At 26.8% G+C, this 20,010-nt stretch overlaps 3 protein-coding genes across 4 annotated transcripts; 1 reads left to right on the top strand and 2 right to left on the bottom strand.

Annotated features, from left to right (window-relative positions):
• Positions 1-2,589: 2,589 nt before the first annotated feature.
• On the bottom strand, positions 2,590-8,450 carry LOC113378457 (coatomer subunit gamma). 2 transcript variants are annotated; one of them, XM_026618989.1, is made up of 18 exons: positions 8,411-8,450; positions 8,221-8,351; positions 8,039-8,146; positions 7,840-7,959; positions 7,156-7,322; positions 6,951-7,080; positions 6,720-6,862; positions 6,429-6,531; positions 6,062-6,347; positions 5,811-5,997; positions 5,618-5,735; positions 5,231-5,356; positions 5,018-5,162; positions 4,770-4,951; positions 4,209-4,458; positions 3,098-3,208; positions 2,816-2,968; positions 2,590-2,720 (listed from the first exon to the last, which is right to left on the bottom strand). In XM_026618989.1, exons 1-18 carry the CDS (start codon positions 8,448-8,450, stop codon positions 2,590-2,592), a joined length of 2,631 nt encoding a protein of 876 aa, XP_026474774.1. The 2 variants fall into 2 exon arrangements, with proteins under 2 accessions (XP_026474774.1, XP_026474775.1); XM_026618990.1 differs by having other exon boundaries at positions 4,770-4,942.
• Positions 8,451-9,818: 1,368 nt separating this feature from the next.
• LOC113378461 lies at positions 9,819-10,457 on the bottom strand. The gene is made up of 3 exons (XM_026618994.1): positions 10,322-10,457; positions 10,156-10,236; positions 9,819-10,086 (listed from the first exon to the last, which is right to left on the bottom strand). Exons 1-3 carry the CDS (start codon positions 10,350-10,352, stop codon positions 9,857-9,859), a joined length of 342 nt encoding a protein of 113 aa, XP_026474779.1. The 5' UTR covers positions 10,353-10,457; the 3' UTR covers positions 9,819-9,856.
• A 1,028-nt stretch (positions 10,458-11,485) lies between these two features.
• Positions 11,486-17,332, top strand: LOC113378458 (testis-expressed protein 2-like). The gene is made up of 15 exons (XM_026618991.1): positions 11,486-11,727; positions 12,128-12,215; positions 12,283-12,436; positions 12,550-12,668; positions 12,732-12,796; positions 12,877-12,930; positions 12,998-13,095; positions 13,195-13,264; positions 13,788-14,018; positions 14,288-14,461; positions 14,704-14,940; positions 15,015-15,118; positions 15,183-15,282; positions 15,858-15,997; positions 17,103-17,332. Exons 1-15 carry the CDS (start codon positions 11,551-11,553, stop codon positions 17,278-17,280), a joined length of 1,989 nt encoding a protein of 662 aa, XP_026474776.1. The 5' UTR covers positions 11,486-11,550; the 3' UTR covers positions 17,281-17,332.
• The last annotated feature ends 2,678 nt before the right edge of the window (positions 17,333-20,010 follow it).

The raw sequence follows: 20,010 nt of genomic DNA, 5'->3' as shown, positions 1-20,010 counted from the left end.
ACTACTATGTATGCTATTTAGAAGACCAGATTGTATTTTGATGATATAATTAAGTTTGTATATATTTTATACATATATACTTAATTTTTGTTAGAATAACATAAATTAGTCAAAAGGATTATCATGTTGCTTTGCATAGCAATAAATTGAAAATCACTTTAATTCAGTTATTTTTGCCATGTGGTGGAATGTATTTTGCAATTGTCGTAACAAATCACATTTTATGACCATATAAATTTAAATTTCAAACATCTGGCAAAAGAATTCCTTTTGATTATTTATCCACTTATTTCCACAGAATAACATATACAAAGTTCTTGCAATTTTATTTCTTGTTAACATAGTGCAATATTTTAAATTATGCATTAATTTATAAAATATATATTTATATGAATCTCATGTTATAAATATTATATAGTTTATACAAAATTTTTTTAAATAACATTCACTATATTTAAATATATATTTTTCTATCGAATAGATCAAATAATTTGTATTTGTAATCAGGTTTAAAGCAAAAACTTTACCTATTAAACTAAAAGTCAAGAGAAATCTATAAAATATTAATTTTTAATTGCAATTTTTTTTAATGCAATATCTGTGATTTTATTAGCATCACTTAATATTTTTAAGTTATTTTTGGTGCTTATTAATGTAATTTTATATTTGTTTTAAAATTTTATTTATTTACACTTACACATTCCAAAGAAGGATGTAGACTGTATTCCCTCCAAGTGTATGATCTGTAAAATATTATCTCTTATCTATTAAATTAATTAGTTTTATTTTTATATGGTATCATTACTTATGGTATACTGTATCATTACTTTTATGTAATTCAAATTATGAGGTATGTGCACATTGGTATATGATATGGATCACCTTTGTAGAACGATTTATACACCAAATTAAAAAAACCTGATTGAACAATTTCAACTTTCTATCTTATCAGTCAATTATAATCGTAAATATGCAAAAGTGACCGCTTTTCAAACTCACTTTTTAGTATTACTGTAACTTACAATAATAGATATTGAGAAGAAAATTGTCATGATTATATTAACTGATTTGTGCTATCTTATTTGTTATAGATTATGATGTTATCTGATTGTTGAAACATGCAGTAAATATAAAAAATAAAATCGATTATATATAAATTTAGAACTCTAACATAGTCTTTTTCGTTTGGTATTTTCTGACACTGCAGTTGTTTGGACTAATTTCCAATTAGAATCTTTCAAAGGCCTATAAATTTTTCTTGTGTTATCCAAAATATATGTTAGAGCAGCAAATTGAATAAATAAAGAATATCCCAATTTAGAAGAAATATTTGTTATGGAAACATTATTATAAATGTTTGTAATTATTTTATAAGAAAGCGTTTTCATATCATTTACAATCAGAAAATATATTCGAAAAGTGATAAGGTAGAAATTTGAAAGTTATGTGATTTTTTTTAATAATTATTTAAATATAGTCCAGTCATTATAGTAAGTTCACCTCGGAATTCGATATACCCAGCTGTATGTCTGTAAATACTTGTATATTGACATCCAAAAGTTGTCTCAAAAGCTACATATGGTATTGACATCCTACCATACCTAATTTAAACTTAAATGACTGGACTAATACCTAACCTGGGAGAGCTGATTTTATATGCAATGCGCCCATACCCTTTGAATCAATATTATTATTAGCTTCTGACATAACTAGACTTAACTAGAAATGCATTATTCATATTGAAACCAAGATATAAAAGAGGAGTTGGTAACCAAAGTGGACCATTCCAAATAAATCTGAGCGCCATCAAACCATGTCTAATTACCTTTTTTTTTTTTAATGTTTTTATATTATTTTCAATTAGTAGTATGTAAGTACTATTTATTACCATTAATTTAACAATATGTTATGATTTTTTCAATATATAAATGAACAATAAAATTCATAAAATGTGAAAGAAGAGTCTGAGCAAATTTTTTGCTGCCATTTAACACATATATAAATATTATTTTTATTCCAATTTGTCTCCAATCCAATCCCAATTCCATTTCTCACTATATCTGTTTGGACGATTTGTGGGATAATTCACTCTGGTTACCAACTCCTCAAATATCATGCTGATGAGCTCAAATTTTATTTGATAAACTGCTAATTTTAATTACGATTTGTGATATTAGTTTGATTTCAATAAAATTTAAGAAATATGTCCTTTGGCTTATCAAAATCCGCACACCAAATGCAACATCTTAAAACATATCAAGAACTATAGTTGGTCCCTTTAAATCTCCCATGTGAAAACAATATTGTGTTAAGTTATTTCATATATAGTATACATCTCATTTGTAATATTTTCATGAAAAGTTTTAACTACAAGTGACTGTATATCATAATTCACAAAGTAATGAAACTTTTGATTCAGCTTTAAAAAATATATTTTAAATAATAGCTCATGTCAATTGTTAATAAAAAAGAATAATAAAATGCAATTTATTATAATCAGTTTTGCATATAATATTTATGTAACAAACTTTTATGGAATACATTTTTTGTGTGATAAAATTTATATTATTTAACTATTTTGTTAGATTTTTATCCTACGGCAGACGTAATAAGATCAGCAACATCAGGATGTGTAGACCTGACGGTTAATTGCATTGTTACGCCATCTGATAAAGCAAGTTTTGCTCTTACTAAAACATCAATGCCACCCCTAAACATACCTGTAAAGAATTTCATATGCACAATACAATCAACATGAATATTTTACAGAAAATATTTGCACATGTTTAAATATATTGATCTCTAATGAATTTACCTGAACATAATAAGGTATGTGTAGTTTTTCCTTCGGGTACCCTTTCAGATCCTTCTGAAGGTGCTAATCCCAAAAATGTTAAAATTGTTTTAACAGCTTCTTGCAATGTATTTAAACTGCTTAGAGCGTATGTATCTTCCAATTGTATCCATTCTGTGACATTAAAATAGAATTATCAAGGAAGTTAAATATGGTTTGGTGTTTTATATTTAATTGTAAAATGAAGAACAACACAAAGCATTTTGTGTTCACAATTAGTAAATATTATTGTAATATATTTACGTTCATTATCTGCAGCGTCCCAAACAGCTCCAAAGTTAACTTTCTTCACCCTTTGTAATTGATCAGCTACAGATATGTCGAAATCTTCTAAAATATATTCATCATCATACCCTGAAAATAATTTCAGCTAATTAAAATATGTAACAGAATGTTTTCAGGCATCTTTCACATTCTTTTTGGTAATATTTAATTATTAGAAAGAATTAATAACTTTTTGCATTCATTTGAAATATATTTTATTATATTATAATTTCTTCATGAACAATGAAGTTTACCAATTTGTTTTTCATATGTCAAGTATTTCTCTGTGTTAACATATTTTCTAGTTGCAAAAAATTAAAACATAGAACAAGTTTTGAATTTTATAAAAGCATTTTTAACCCTTACTACTCGACACTGCATAATGACGAAAACGTGCCTGCTGTAAATTTAATATTATTGTATATGTTATGCAATTTGTTTTATATGAATTTGTAGACAATGCAGAACATACATTTACAATAATATCTAAATTAATTTTCTCCAGTATGTTCAAGTTTCAAGCTGTCGCGAAATTTTTTTTTTTATCATTCCACAGAAAAGTGGAATATAAGGTTTTCTATATGCCTCTCTCTTTTTTTGATAAATTGACGGTCTTTTTACAATATTTAAAAAGTAAATTATATAATAAAAAAGTATTTTGAAAGTAATAGTAAATTTATCACTGTCTTATCACTTTCTTTTAACTCACAGCTGGCATTTAATTTTTAACATTATATGGCATCATATATACTAATAAAAATAATATAGAAATACTACTAAATGAACAAAAGTAAATATTTCAAAAATTAATGCAACCAAAAAAGAATACATTATAATTAATTTATTGATGAAAGAAAGTTGATAAAATAAATAGAAAAAAAAATATATAAAGAACCGCTTTCTTGATCTATTCTATTCGACGCTTTAATACGAATGAGTCATTATATATACAAACTGACAAGTGCCTCAGAGGCGCCAGCCGAGTGATATGCTACAATTATGCTGTCCCCTCATGAGGACAGTCGATTGGAAAGGGTTAATAATATATTGCTTAAATATTAAAATTGCCTTGACAGTTACATAAAATTACCTTCATCTGAGTCTGGTAATCCAGTTGCAGGATCACAATCTTTCACTACAAATTTCAAAGTAGCTCCAAATGTACCCGCTGTATCAACTAAATCATTTGGGTATTCTAAAATTATATAAACTGAACCTGGTTCACCATACGGTAATCGTTCACAGGTAATTTCATTAACAATATTATATCCAGGTGCTAGCTCTAAGTGCACTCGTACATTTTCTAGCAGTTGATCAGACAAAGTATTCACACAGTCAAACTGAAATATGAGAAATTCTTTCATTATACATAAAAGAAAGTCAACTTATTAAAAATAATAAAACAATGTTTTTAAACATTCAAACTTCATACAAACATACTGATTTCTTTCTTTTTTTTTTAATATAAGATTGCATTCCAAGAAATTGAAAAAATTGTAAATAAATAGAATCTAGGCATAAAGAACAATATTCAAATTGAAATGGTACTTCACCAATTTTTGAAAAAAATCTGTTTTATAAGCACGGGACTATGTGATGAAACATATCCTATCTTATATAGATTCAAATTGTTATATTATAACTTATTTACCTGTAAGACAATGTGGGAAGTGTAACAATGCTTAATACAAGAGACGGTATATTCAGTTTCATTTTCTGTAAGTTGAATTGGAGGTGTTGATTTAAATAATGGACCTAATTTTGCAATGCCTGGAATGCCAGACAATTTCTCATTAAATACTTCTTCTCTAGTCGCAACTGGTGCTGGCAAATCTGTAATTATAATTAACACTCAAATTCACATTTAAAAGATGTCTCTCAATGAAACGTTTTGCTTACTAGTAATTATCATTCCCTCATTTGCAATATTATTATGTTCAACTGTAGGAGCCGCTGATATAGGTACTGTTTTTAAGTCAAAAGGTTCAACACAAGGTGTCATTAAATATTCTAATAATGCCCTTTCCAAAGACACTAGAGACAACTGAAAATATTAAATGAATCATCAATGATTTGTAAATTTATATTTAATATTAGTTTTTTATGCAAGACCTGTGAGGTTTCCACAATATATTCATTACACAATGACTTATCATTTCGATTTAATATGGAGCTGTAGTAAGTTGCACGATCTCTAACTTCATCATCTGAATCCATTTGACAACGAGCTAGCAAAACCTTAAAAAAAATTGGTCTAATTAGTATTTTCATTTTTTAAGCATTAAAGACTGTACATTTTTTCCCAGAAATATTCCCAGTATTAATAATCCAATAATTAATATAAAACATGATTAGTTTCTTAACCCATTTTAGTTCATGTGCTATCTAAGTGCATAAATTAATTAGTGTTTTTTCTTTTGGCAGAAACCTGACATGCTTCAGAAACAATTTTTCACATGAAACTGATTATTGCTACTTAGCAATCAACTTTATTTATACCTGTATATTAGGCAATAGATCAGGACAAAGAGCACCAAATTGAGCCATTGCAGCAACTGCTGCAGCTCTAACAGTTGCATTTTCTAAAATAACCCGATTGTATATGAATCTAATATATCTGTTAAAAAAAAAATCATATTTTCATCATTACAAGCCAGTTTTTATTTTTGCCATATAATATATGTTTTGTCACCTTGATGGCTGTTTTGATCTGGGTCCCTCCTTTCCAAGTAAATGCAAAATTCTAACAGCAAGGGAAGTATGTTCACAATCTTCTATAAATTCACATAAATGTGCTAATCCAGTTTCTTTTGCTTCAGGATTTTCTTCAATTATTGTGATGAGAGTGTCAGCAATAGAAGCTTTGTATTCCAAACCGCCTATAATTAATTTTAACATGAAAAAATATATCAGAGGAAAATGTATTTTAGATAATAATGTAACCTTCATCTCTCAACATTGCACTTAGAAAATTCATCAAAACGGCATGCTTTCTTGGGAATTTTATGCAAAGAGATCTAATAGCTTGAACGACCACAATTTTGAATTCATCACTTATTTCCGAAACAAATGTAGCAATCTGCTTCATAAGTCTGTCTATGGATGATTCAGCACCAGTTTTAAGCAAAGTTGTTATTGCAAGAGTAGCAACTGAACGATTGGGATCAGTAATTAGACCCTCTAGATCTAAATTACAAGCTGTTACAGCAGCTGGGTGAGTCATTGCCACCTATAACAAACCATTAATAAGTTAAAATTTTTAACTGCAACTTAAATACATGGTTGAGTTTGTCAAGTTGAAATGTAATACCTTGTTCAATGTTCTTACTGCAGCAAATCTTAATGTCGGTTTTGGTGAACTACAAAATAGTTGTAATATGCTTACAGCGGGTGCCAACTCATGTGCACTTGTTCTATAAATGAATATATAAAATTAGTCTCTATATTGAAAAATAATGTATAATCTGCATAGCTATTGCACAACTTTAAGTAATATAAAGTCATAATTTTAAAAGATATTGCATTGAATTTGAAGAACAACAATAACAGTTATGAATAAACTTGAAAATTATTTAAAAGCCATTTTTAGATAATATTATACCTTTGTAAATTCACAATTGCATGAGCTGCTTCATAAATTACCATCTCACTTTTATGTCTAAGGCATGCCTTGACAAAATTAAGTAATGGAGAATCATTATTTGTACCATCCTCTTCCTCAAGTAATTTGCAAGCAATACGTATCTGAAAATAATTGTAATCTTGTAACAAACAAAATACATTTTATTATATATAGAAATTATATTGAAAATCAAATTAAAAAAGAACTTACCAACATACAAACGGCATATGGAGACTTCATAGAGGATCTTGTAAGTTTTCCAACTAATTTTGAAACGGCAAGGCGATCTGTTTTTCTTATGTGATATAGAAGGCCCAAAGCATGATATTGTACCATAATGCTAATAGAATCATAAAGTTCTTAATGTATATGAGGATAATATGCCACATATGACTGTAAAAATTATAAAAATTACTTATCACTGTTCAATGCCTCTTGAACTTCATTGGCCCATCTTTTCACAACTTCTCCAGCTGATTTGGCCAAGTGCAAAGAACTAACTAAAGCTGCACTACTAACAGCTGGATTACGGTCTACAATACATTGTTTCATGTAACGCTCAATTGATTGCAACATCATACCCTAAAATATTTGAAAAATATTTATTTAAAGAGTATAGCATTTTCAATAAGCATGATAAAACTAAATGTTATAGAGTTGTAATATAATCAAATTATTTTCATAAAGGTAAAAGATGCTCTTATTGGTTATACAATGAGTAAAACAAAGTTAACAAAATCATTCAAATATTGCAATATTATTTTATTGAATCACTCACTCTATAATATTTAGAGTGGCTAATGAATCAATAGATAATCATTAAGAATAACATCTTGCAAATTATGATCAGATTTACACCTTAATTATTTTTTAAAATACAGAAAGGTATATGATTTTATGATAATTCTGGATATTTAATTAAAATGCATTAAATTACAAGATCTATCATCAACCTGAATCACTTATTTCCATGAATCAAGTATAGAACATTTGTATAATATTACAACCAATAAAATGTGTATATTTAAAAAAAAAAGATATTTGTGATCATGACAGTGATAGTTTACAAGGGTTAAATGTTTCGATGATAAATACTTACATCGGTTATACTACATAAGGCTCTAATTGCTGCAGCTCTATATAAATCTTCTTTACCAGTCATATCTTTGGTTAAAGAGCTTGTTACAATAATGACATCATCAGCTAATGTGCTGAGCTCCTATTAAATTTAAAATTAATATGTAATTGTCTCAATTTTTGTATGATTATAAGCAATACACATTTAATATTTTGAGCACCTTTATCCCAAGATATACCATTCTTCTCAAGACTACATCACGAGACTGGAAAAGTTTAGTCATTGCAAAAAATGTTTCTGTAGCTTCTGTAGCTCCCAATTGCTCTCCCTGAAAATTATAAATAATTTTGTGAATATTTTATTTTTTGAACAATTTGGAATAATGAATTATGAAACGAATACCTGATTTAATAAATATAAGATTTTTGTAAGAATATGGGTACATTTTCTTGGATTTACTGGGGTATCATTAAAAGTTCTAGCCTCCTGCAAAACTGTAGTTTTTTCAATATTTTGAAACGGATTACCTCCCCCTAAAAATTATAAGAAATTAGAATGCATATAAAATGAACAAAATAATAGGATTGCCAACCATCTTCTTCTTCTTTTTTATCTCTTTTAAAAGAACTCATATTTAAATATTTTATACAAATGTCAATCCTCTTACACGTCACCGAAATTCATTCAGTACAAACTTTGATGACTTTATGACAGCTTTGTGCAATCAAACAAGAAGGGCTGCAAACTTAATAAAAATAATCCACATTAGCACCATCTTAATAACAACAATAATTTGAGCTGTCAATTTAGGTCACGCTACTGATACACGATATCGTTTCTCTCAACCGATAAACCATGTTCAAATAGGCTGCTTTTCAAATCACTTGAACATTTTTTTTTAAAAGTACTTAGGAACAAATTTTATTTTCATTTAAAATACGTTAATTATAAGCTGTAGTTTCCAGTTGAAAACATTTTCAACCGATTTTAAAAATTAAAAATACATTCGATATAGTGCTGATTAGTTTTTGAAAAAGATCGTCGGGCCGTTTTTTTTGAAAAAGTTATATATAGTACAAACTCGTTTATCCGGCGACCAATTTATATGTACATATATATACCTACAATTCGAATTTTTGCATAATTAATGCTGCAGTTTAGTATATGTATATACATACATAAGAATGTGTTGATTTCTAATATCTATGTATGCATTTGTTATTTCTAATAAATACATACACATTTTTCATACATTTGATTATGCAAATGTCTATCGACAACTATATATATATATATATATATATATATATATATATATATATATATATATATATATATTATATAATATTTTATTCATACTTTGCCTAGAAAAAAAAATTGAAGAAACAAACACCCAAAAATAATTTTAGCCCATGGAAAGTGTGTCGAATAGAATCAAGTGAAAAATACTGTATAGCGTAATTTTGTTTACATTAGTAGTACTGTTTTAAATGAAGAGGCATGTACATTATTACAATTTATTTATTATAAACAACTTTTAGAACATTAACAAACAAAAGTAAGATGGACATTAAAATATCTTTTTCATACTTATATTATTATTATTCTATTAGTGTACACTTCAGCAAACATTCTGCACATTATTCTCACATAGAACTATTCACTTAAATGATTTAGTATAAATCATATTAAATTTCAAATACAATGCTTCCATAGTAGGATTTATTAACAGATTCCAACAATAATTGATTTCAATCTAGAAACTTTATATAACACGTTTAAGAAAAATTAATTACATATGAATATAATCCTTTCTGCAAAATCCTTACATTTGTTGTTTCACACATACATTCAATATTTATACATTTTGTTTAAAAAACTATATTTAAAAAAGAACTAATAGCTAAAGTTACATGCATTAAATGCATTCCATTAAATTTCTTGAGCTATAAAATATTTTGTTACCAAATAAAAGCTTATAAGTATGACCCTATATCGCAATTAGTATTTATTTTATAATTTAGTTTGGAATTTGTTTTTATAAATCAGACTTTTCGTTTATGCTTTCTGTTGCTTCTGCTTCATCTTTCATAGTTTGGGCTGAAGAGCCAGGTACATTTTCCTTGTCTTCTTCAAGTTTTGTCATTAATGAATTATTATCTACCTTTGATCTTCCTCCATTTTGAAAAAAACTATTTATAGGCTTTTGCCAACTAGGTGTTTCACGGGGATGATATGAATTGCCAAAAGATTGATTTAGTTTTGAGCCTTTTCACAGGAAACACAAAAATATATAATTTTGTAGTAATATAACATTCTATCACAAACATTACTCACCAGAAGAACCACTTCTTGAATCTCCTACTGAAACCACTGCGACCGTCGTCCTACTTTTACCTGGAGCCTTACCGGCACTTACTGAATGGCACAAATATTTTTATGATTACAAGCTATAATATCGGCAATTAATAAACATAGGCACATATAAATTTTGAGCATATACCTTTAGTAGGTCCACCTCTTGTGCGCACCATTATAAAAATTTCTTTGATCAACGAAATGTCTAAAATCAAATATTTTCATCAATTGACGTTACCAAAATAATGTGTATCATAATTTTGATGTTTAGCGCGAAGTTTACCAACTACATAATAATAAATTGAGTTAAGCTGTCAATTTGACAGATCATATTTGGCCAAAATGTGAATAGCGTGAATAGTACCTGCATCTCAAATTTGAAATTTTTATTGCTTTCATTTTTAATTTTACGTGTGAATTTAAAATATAAATCTACATAAGATTTTAGTAACTACAGCTTATGTTGTAAACGTTGAATTTTGAATACCAACGATTTATACTAAAAATTATATTTGACATGACAACTGTCAATCGAAACTTATAAATAATTATGCTGATAAATATTTGTGTTTGTTATTAACATTATCTAGACATTGTTTTGACAGCAAAGCATGAATCATTATTTGATGTAGATATAGTTTTTCTTATCGTGTTTCGCGTTTTAGTTTAAAGTGTGTTATGTTCACATAAAATAGTTTGTGTTGATTTATTTTAGCGCAACAAATGTCTTTCCAATCTCCAAATGATTCAGATGATTCTGAGGTATCACTTCATTCAGATGCCTCAGATTCATCTAAGACCCACAAACAGAAGAAAAAGAGATCTGCACTCAAAGAATATTTTTCAAAGCAGATTGAGTCGACAAGTTGGGATCAGGGTAGAACTTCACCACAGAATAAATCTTATTCAGAAAGTTTATTTCGAAAGAGATTTAAAAAGCTAATTCATAAGAATGAAGTTATACAGAGTCCAGCTGTATCATTTAAAAATGCAACAAATCATTCTGGTAGTGATGATGAGAACTCCGTTCAAACTATCTTCCCAGAGAAGTTACAGCCGTCTCAAGACAAATCAGATGATAATATAAATGTTGTGTTAAACAGAAAAGAATCAAAAAGTGATGATGATGATGAACCAGAGGATATTGAACCAGCAATCGATGCATTGGATGAAATTCATCCCATTTTAGGTCAAACTGCATCAACAAATTTAATTTCAAATATTTCTTCAAACCATTCTAGTGTAGTAAATAATTCAAGAACTCAATATTCATGGAATTATACCAGTATTTTTCTTATGATATTATTATCTTTGATAATTATTAGTGCATTTTTTGGTGCTCCATTATATTTTATTACATTAATCATTGGTATAATGATTCCTATTTGTACGAATATGATTTTCAAAAAAGTTATAGATTTCATTAAAAAGAAACTTTATATACAAGGAAGTGGTCCTGAGAAGACTGAATTTATTTTGCCAAAATATAATGAAATGAACATTCTGGAAGTTCCTTCAGTTGAAGAATATCAAGTGCCAAAAACATATGAGGTTTGTATTTTTGTATCATGCCTCTATTCCATTATAGATCATATTTTAAATATACTGTTTATTTACTAAAATACTTTGCAAATTTATAAAATCTAATCAACTTATGGATGAGTTATTATAACGCTTAAACATAATATTTAAGTAATATTTTGTAGTTTTAAAACTACAAACATTTTGAGTAAGTTTTGAGATTATCAGTCACTAAACTTTATTCTATGATAAATACAATAAATAAATTCAACTTTATATCATAATCATTTTATTTGTTTATGATAAAACATAAAAAAATATTTTCTGTTCAGAAATTATTCTACAATTATGTTTATGCTTTGTTATCATTTATTGTTTAGAATTAAATTTTTCATACCATTATTTATATTATTTTTGTTCAAATTTAAAGGGTTGGATTAATCTATATCCTCACTTTTCTTACGACCCAGAAACCTACCATTTATCAGATACTATTCCAGTATATGTAAAGATCAAAGGTAACTATCACAAATAATGCAGCATCTTTCTCAGTTTCCACGAAACTTTATTAATTGCGATTTTTAGGTAAACATTTGATTGTATATTACACTAAAAATCATGTAGCTAGACGAACAACTTATAATGAGCCTGAATTGAAGTTAAACATAACATCAAGTGTAGTTTATAATTTAAATAATGCGAAAGTGTCTCTTCTTCCTGATGGACTAGCAAAAATTCGGTATGTATATATATGTATGTATATATATATATATATATATATATATATATATATATATATTTCCCATACTAAGTTTTGTTAAATATCAACAAAAATATATGCTATGCTTTCAGACATTGGAGCAAAAAATATCCTATATGTATAGAAATTGAGAACACAACTGTAAAGAATGATGATGTTTTTACTAACGAAGATTTTTCATTGGATAATACTATAACTAATTTAGAGAAAGGTAGAACAAGATTTTAATTTATGTTAAAAGATCTGTTTTATAAAATTTATTCTATTGTTGCAGATGACTGCAGTGATTCTACAACAACTAATACCTTTCATGATAACACACAAGAAGATGAATTTAAAGTAATAATTTATAATGAATAATTAAGATTTTTATTAGAAAATAACTAAATTAACTTATTCAATTATTCTTTCAATTATAGGATGTTGAAGATTATGAAGAAAATACATGTGCTAGAAATTCAGTGTCATCTTTAGTGAGTTAAATAGAATTAGTTTTTGTATTTTTATTATATGTTTTTCACATTTTATTATTTTCAATAGGGTGAAGATATAGAAACCAATTCAGATAATTCACATTTAAAAGAAGATAGACAAAGGCTGTTGTTATTTGCTCGTGCCAATCGAGAGAAATATGACTGGTTTGTAACTAGAAATGTTTTCATCTCTATCACTAATGCTTTATCAATAGCATTGAAAATGTGATTTATTAAATTTTAATGATTTTTTTTTTTTTTCAGGTATTTGCGAATACTCTCCACAATAAAATTACTTTCTGTGAAAAATAATGATAAGGAATCAAATGTCAAGGTAAATTGTTATTGTATTTAATATTTGAGATCAAGACATATAATAAGATATGTATACATTAATTTATTTGTGTCAAAAAGTATGCATATATTCAAATTTAAATTCATGTTCTGAAAAGTTTATCTAGTTTGATCAGAATTTAAATAAATTATGAAAATAACAAATTTATGAAAAAAGTGCATTTTATGAATATGCATTTTCAAACATATCTACAAATTATGTACACCTATCAAATATGTACTCGTTTTTTGCACTAATTTTAGCCTTTACTATAAAATAAGACGTTCATATTGTTAATATCAATCAAGTTATTTGCTTCTAATATTTTAAACTTGTACTAGTAGTTAATAAATTAATAATTTTGGATTATATAAAAAAGTTGTTAATTAATTTCATTGAAAAATTTTCAACTTTATTTTGTGCAACCATAATGAGAAAACCTCGCTTATATTTACCATATTTAATTGATGCTATTAGATTTACCAATACCACTGCTTAGTCATAGTATTTGTGCTCTCTTTAGTGTTCAGATGATCGAGCATCAGGAAGTGAGTCAAGCCAAGATGAAACAAAGCAAATAGAAAAGAAAGAAAGTAGTCAAAATAACAATATCGGAACCAGTGATGTGGATTCTATATCTACAAATAGTAAATCTGGTGACTTTGAGAATGTTATAGCAGAAGATGCCTCCAAAAACAATGTATCTCTAATGGGTGACCAACAATATTTGAAATACATGGGTTATTTTCTACATGTGAGATTCTAATTGATAAGATTAGAATATTTATTTAAAAATTTAATAATTTATTTAATTGTATATAATTTAATGATAATCTAGAATTGCAATGTAATAAGAACTTATTCTTATATTTGTAAATTATTTTAAGAAAATTATCTTCCAATTCTAGATTTATATTTATAATTACATATAAAAGTTCCATTTTGTTTATATGTTATGATGTCATAATTCATGCATTAAAGTTATTATCTGCAGCCTTAATATTTACGATATTTTGATTTTAGGGAGACCATAAAGATGATACAAGTGAAATTAGCAGAGATTTTAATCTATCGATATCTAAAGATGTTCTCTGGTTTAATGTATTAGCTGGAAGAGTGCTTTTGGGTATTTTAAATGATCCTGGGTGGATTATGAAGATTCAAGAACGAATCCAAAAAAAACTTTCTACAATTAAGGTATCAAATGTTTAGAAGTATTTTCAAATTAATTGTTTTACAGATTGAACAAATATGAATCTGTGAATATTATTATATTGAAATAATTTAATAGTCAACCAAATAATTGTTTGAATTGAATCTTCCTTAATTAAATGCAGTTTGGATACATAACATTGAATTTGATTATTTGATTTCATATATCTATATTTAGTTCATATTAGGCAAAATATAAATTTCTAATGATTGTGTTTTTTTTTTAGTTGCCTTATTATATAGATGAGCTGGAATGTTCAGAACTTAGTTTAGGCGAAACACCACCAAAGATACACCGTGCTTCTAAGCCCGTTATGAATGAAAGAGGTTTATGGGTTGATTTAGATGTCACGTATGAAGGTCTAGTCACTCTAGTCTTATCTACAAAATTAAATCTCATGAAGTTAAAAAAAATTAATGCAGCAGACACTGTGGATACTAATGATCCATGTCAAAGTTCTAAAGTAACATAAAATTGATTAGAGTTTGGTTATTATTTATTATATATTTTTAATTGTTTTATATGTTTATTCAATAGTTTCAAAATCAGAAAGCATCTGCAATTTACAATAGTGATCTAGAAGATAGTGCAGATAGTTCAACATCTGATGATCAAGTTCAAGATACAAATTCAGATAAAACGTAAATATTGTTTGTATTACTTCTATTACTGGAAAAGAGTTTACATTTTTTTTTTTGTTATTAGATTTTCATTAGGTTCTATATCCCCAACACCCAGAAAGCAAAATAACAAAAGCTTTTTAAAAGTTGTTGATCAAGTTGCTGCCTCAAAGTTTTTCCAACAGGCAAGTCAAAATTAAGTATTATTATTGTTGAATTTTTAAGCTATTTGTAATGAATAAATGTACTAAAGTTTTTCGTATGATGAATATTTGATCAAGTTTTTATATAGAAATGTTAATTTGCATCCAATCGTTGAAGTAAAAGAACAATAAATAATGATCTATTTATTTATATGTTATGACACGGTATGTTCAGTAATTTTCTTTATAGTTTAATAACATACCGTGTCGAAACGTATAAATACATTATTATTTATTGTTCTTTTATTTTGACGATTGGCTGCAAATTAACATTTCAAGTATATGTCACAATGTGATATATATATATATATATATATATATATATATATATATATATATAAACTAGAGGGGTCAGATTACTGGATTATAATGGAAAAGTCATAATTTTTAATATACAATATTAGAAATAGCAAAAAATTTAAAAAAGAAATGCCGAGAGCTTTGGTTGCGAGGGTGTTGAATTAGTGGAGGTGTCGGATTAGTGACATTCTACTATACATTGTTCTTTTATAACTTATTTTATAAAACTCATTTTTTTTTTTTAAAAAAAATTACAGGCAACAGAAAATAAATTCGTGAAAAAGGCTTTAGTTGCTGTAAGCAATAGTCAGTTACGTTTACAAGTAGATTTTCGTGGACTAATTGGGGAATTAGTTCTGAATATTCCAAATCCGCCTTCGGATAGATTGTGGTTTGGGTGAGTATTTATTAATTTTCATATTTACTTACATATTTATAAATTTTGAAATTTTTGAAAAAAAACTAAAAAAACAAAATTGAGAAATTAATATTATTTATAGATAATGCTTTCACAAACACACTTTTTGTATTATTTAATTACATGGTAACAGTAAATTAAAAATATTTTTTTTATTCATACGCTTAGGAACATCTGATTTTGTAAACTTTATTTCTATTCTTATTTAAATCAATATTTTTTTATGCATTTGATGGAGGCTAATTCACAAGTATACAGAATATTACATTTTAATACAGCCTGCTATTTCTATTGTTGTCAATATAAAGTCATTCATTTCCGTCTATGACTAATATAAAAAAATCTTAAATTAATTTTGTCTTAATATTTATATATAAAGTCTTTTTGGGCAATTTTCAGAGTAAATATCTATTTACAAATTAAGTTTCTTATAAATTTAACAGGTGTATATTTGTATGCTTTTCATTTTAATTTTTTTGTGTTATTTGTTTGCTCTTCTGCAAATTTAATGTGCATTTTCGAATAATGTAATGGTGTTACTAATGTAAGTATAATATAAATATAATTATAAGAATTATAAAACTTTACTCATACTGTTTTTATATGCCACTCAAAATAGGAAATAGGAACGGTTAATTACATAAATAGAAATTAGCGCAATTATTTATGTTATACATGCATACATACAAACATGCATTTTTTATTTTGCTAGAATAGTTTTTTTTCTTAAGTAAAGCCATAACTGAAATTGATGTATACATTTTGGTAATTCTATTATCAGTGATAATTACGATTTTATGTTCTCACTATTACGAAACTTAAAATATTATAAAAATATCTCATAATTTTAGTATAATTAAATATCAATGGCATTTTTTTAGATTTTATGTTGCTATTAATGATCATATGAGTTGGTCATTCAACATTTGTCTACATTTACAACTGAAATGAAAAACAAACAAAAGAAATTAATATGTTACAAGTAACACAATATTATAGAATTCTTTTAAATTTGTTTTAAAATTTTATATTGATCATAAAAATCAGGATTCTATTCGATTTTTAAGATTTTTTTTTATCGTAGTTTTCGGAAACCGCCACGCATTTGGCTGACTGTTCATCCAGCATTTGGTGAGAGAAATGTAAATTTCACGTACGTGACGAACTGGATAGAAAAAAAAATTTGTCAAGAAATTGTTAAAAATTTAGTACTTCCCAACATGGAGGACCTAATTATTCCTATCCTCTTACCCCAGACGTAGTTGCTAAAATGAACTTCAAAATAAATGATAACGTTATGGAAGTTGCATTTATGTTATTTTGTTAATAATGTTTGTTCAACTCCTTATGCATAATGTTATCTTTCATAATTTTTATGCTCATCAGTACAATGTTTCGTTATATTTTAATAACGTTATTTTATTTTGAATCTACTAAATAACTTTTAAACCGGTAGCTCATTTCAGTATTACTTTAATTAAATTAGATTTTCTCATATGCTTTTACATATCTATTTGCATTTTTTATAATTAAAACCGAAATAATAGTTATCAGGCAGCTTAAATAAAGTATTGAAATTATTTTATTGGTGGATGCCATCCTTCACAACATCTATTTGGTAGCTCAGAGTAAAATAAATTAATTTGTTTAGTAAAATAATTGATTATATATCATTGTACAAACTATTATTTCTTATACTGTGACACCAGTGAACATTTTAGATAAGATAAAAATAACACAATGAAAATATTGTCAAATTATGTTTTTAATTTAATTGTTGACGTACCTGTGCCAGTTTTTAAACTCCTTTGTATGACTACAACACGAAAATTTTTAGCATATGTTTGTACATATAATTTTTATTGTTTTATTTTTCTGTATAAATCTCTGGATAACTATTATTAATTATGATTGTTAAATTTCTGAACTAAAAGTTCCTTTTTATATATAATTTGGATTTTGCTTGAAGATGATGAATGATTAAAAATCTCACAAATGATATTAATTCCAGTGATAGATCATAAGCAATCGCAAGATTTATAATACAATAAAATTATATTTATTTGTTTCTAAATTTAGTATTTGAAAATAAGTATAATCGGTTGTTAAATTTAGATTTTTCGGAGAATTTTATATTAGGGGTGAAAGGTTAATTAATTCGAATTAATTTACAATATTGGTTATATCATAACCCGCTTGCTAAATAAAATATTTAATGAATTTACAACTGACAGCCACATCTGGATAATCGACCTCTTAGAATTTGTATAATTGTTTCTTTAATAATATTTCATAATGCTATTCGGTATTTCTGAGATGTATTATTTCGGCGCATCATATTCTTCTCGAGCGACCTTTCTTCGAAGGAAAAGCATTAGCTAATAAGAACTCTTACTAATATGAATACAATTTAACCGGACGTCGCAAACCTTGAAAAATGCTTTAAAATTTCCCATGAATGAACGTTAATTGGAATTGAAATCAATCACCACTTTTTAAAAAACATTAATTGTTGTGTGAGTAATAAAATGCATATACGTAATAACTCAATACCGATTCGTTGCGCGGGTCCCTTGACCTTTAAGAATCAATAATAAAATTATTGTCCGTGTTTTCTAATGCAATAGTATAAATTATTATAAACGACCGATGAGAGAGATACACAGATTCAAAGGCTGTTTTGATTAATGAAGCAAGAATGGATGTGTTTAATATTTAATGATTAGAAAAATGCATCGAGCCGAAGCTAATAACTTTAATTGCGACTGTCAGAAGGATGTACTGTTGTACTTTTGTGATAATTAATAAAATATGTATATAAATTGATAATGAAAAAGTTATATTACCTTGGATTTTAACAGAAAAAAAAATAAAAAATTGGCTGCAGACGGCTTCTATATACATTCTAGTTTATAATTATTTTAATAATATATACGTTTTTATGTTAGTGTTAAGATATTGATTCAATAATTGTGATTCCATGAAATTATATGTATTTTTCTCTTGATTAATTTTTAATCATTTTTCTGCATTATTCATGTGATAAGAATAGCTGTGCGTGATTCAATACTTGTAATTGATAATGTGATTCAGATATTGGTATAATTTAAAAGCTCACATTACCAACTATTATATCAAATATTAAATGTATTTATTTTAAAGAAGTTTCTGTAATATGTCTCTGATTTAGATATATATTTATAAAAGAATTATCAATAAAATTGATTTAAATTTTCAACTTCATGATTTTTATTCATTATATCAGATATATATGAAATATCTTAATTAGTCTTTTAAATTACTCTTGTATAATAACCATAACTACTATTTTATTTTATGATAACGTAAAATTATAAGAGTTGTATGTTTTTTTAGTTTAGAAAATTGTCTTTAGCGGCGCCTTATGAGCGACATCCACTTGAAGATGTGTACGAGTGTCGTCTATACACGACACTGAGTGAAGCCAAGTCAACACTTACTTGGCTTCAAGATTCTTTATTTTGAGTTAAATTATAGAGAATTCTAATTTACTATTTTTAACTTCCCGTAGGGTAAGTAATTGTAATGGGCCGAAAATCGGAATTGAAAATTTTTACATTTCTCGACGTTTTAAAGGTTTCTGAACATTTTGGCATACCTCAGAAAAAATGGATGTGTGTGTGTGTGTGTGCGTGTGCGTATGTATGTATGGATACAAATTTCCAGTCACGTTTTCGGGCGCACGAATCAACCGATTTGAATGGTCAAAAAACATTCGATTCCTATCGATAGGGAAAAGAGCTGATTAGTTTTTGGCAAAGGCAGGTCCAGCCGTTTCGGGGATACGAGCAAAAGTGCAGAAAATAGAAACGACTTTTTGAGAGAACGGAGCATCCGATTTGAATGATCTAAAAAAGCATTCAATTAGTAATGATTGGGAGAAGTGTTTATTAGTTTTTGCAAAAAGGTTAGGCCCAGCCATTTCGAGGAGCTAAGTATTCCTCGAATATTTC

This window comes from Ctenocephalides felis, unplaced genomic scaffold (genome assembly GCF_003426905.1).
Source record: "Ctenocephalides felis isolate EL2017-DRISC unplaced genomic scaffold, ASM342690v1 CF-g0.4_SCAFFOLD_01886, whole genome shotgun sequence".
NCBI classification, from domain to species: Eukaryota; Metazoa; Arthropoda; class Insecta; order Siphonaptera; family Pulicidae; genus Ctenocephalides; species Ctenocephalides felis.
Note: the sequence above shows the minus strand (reverse complement) of the source record. Positions and strands in the feature narration are given on the sequence as shown.

Bases quoted from the DNA above. Each gene is read 5' to 3' on its own strand.
- LOC113378457 (XM_026618989.1), bottom strand. From the start codon at position 8,450: ATGAGTTCTTTTAAAAGAGATAAAAAAGAAGAAGAAGATG. The intron at 7,323-7,839 runs GTAAGTATTTAT...CAAATATTTTAG, and splicing joins CCTTATGTAGTATAACCGAT to GGTATGATGTTGCAATCAAT. The intron at 5,998-6,061 runs GTTACATTATTA...AATTAATTATAG, and splicing joins TGCAATGTTGAGAGATGAAG to GCGGTTTGGAATACAAAGCT.
- LOC113378461 (XM_026618994.1), bottom strand. From the start codon at position 10,352: ATGGTGCGCACAAGAGGTGGACCTACTAAAG. The intron at 10,237-10,321 runs GTATATGCTCAA...TGTGCCATTCAG, and splicing joins AAGAGGTGGACCTACTAAAG to TAAGTGCCGGTAAGGCTCCA. The intron at 10,087-10,155 runs GTGAGTAATGTT...TCCTGTGAAAAG, and splicing joins TTCAAGAAGTGGTTCTTCTG to GCTCAAAACTAAATCAATCT.
- LOC113378458 (XM_026618991.1), top strand. From the start codon at position 11,551: ATGATTCCTATTTGTACGAATATGATTTTCAAAAAAGTTATAGATTTC. The intron at 12,437-12,549 runs GTATGTATATAT...CTATGCTTTCAG, and splicing joins GATGGACTAGCAAAAATTCG to ACATTGGAGCAAAAAATATC. The intron at 13,265-13,787 runs GTAAATTGTTAT...TGCTCTCTTTAG, and splicing joins ATAAGGAATCAAATGTCAAG to TGTTCAGATGATCGAGCATC.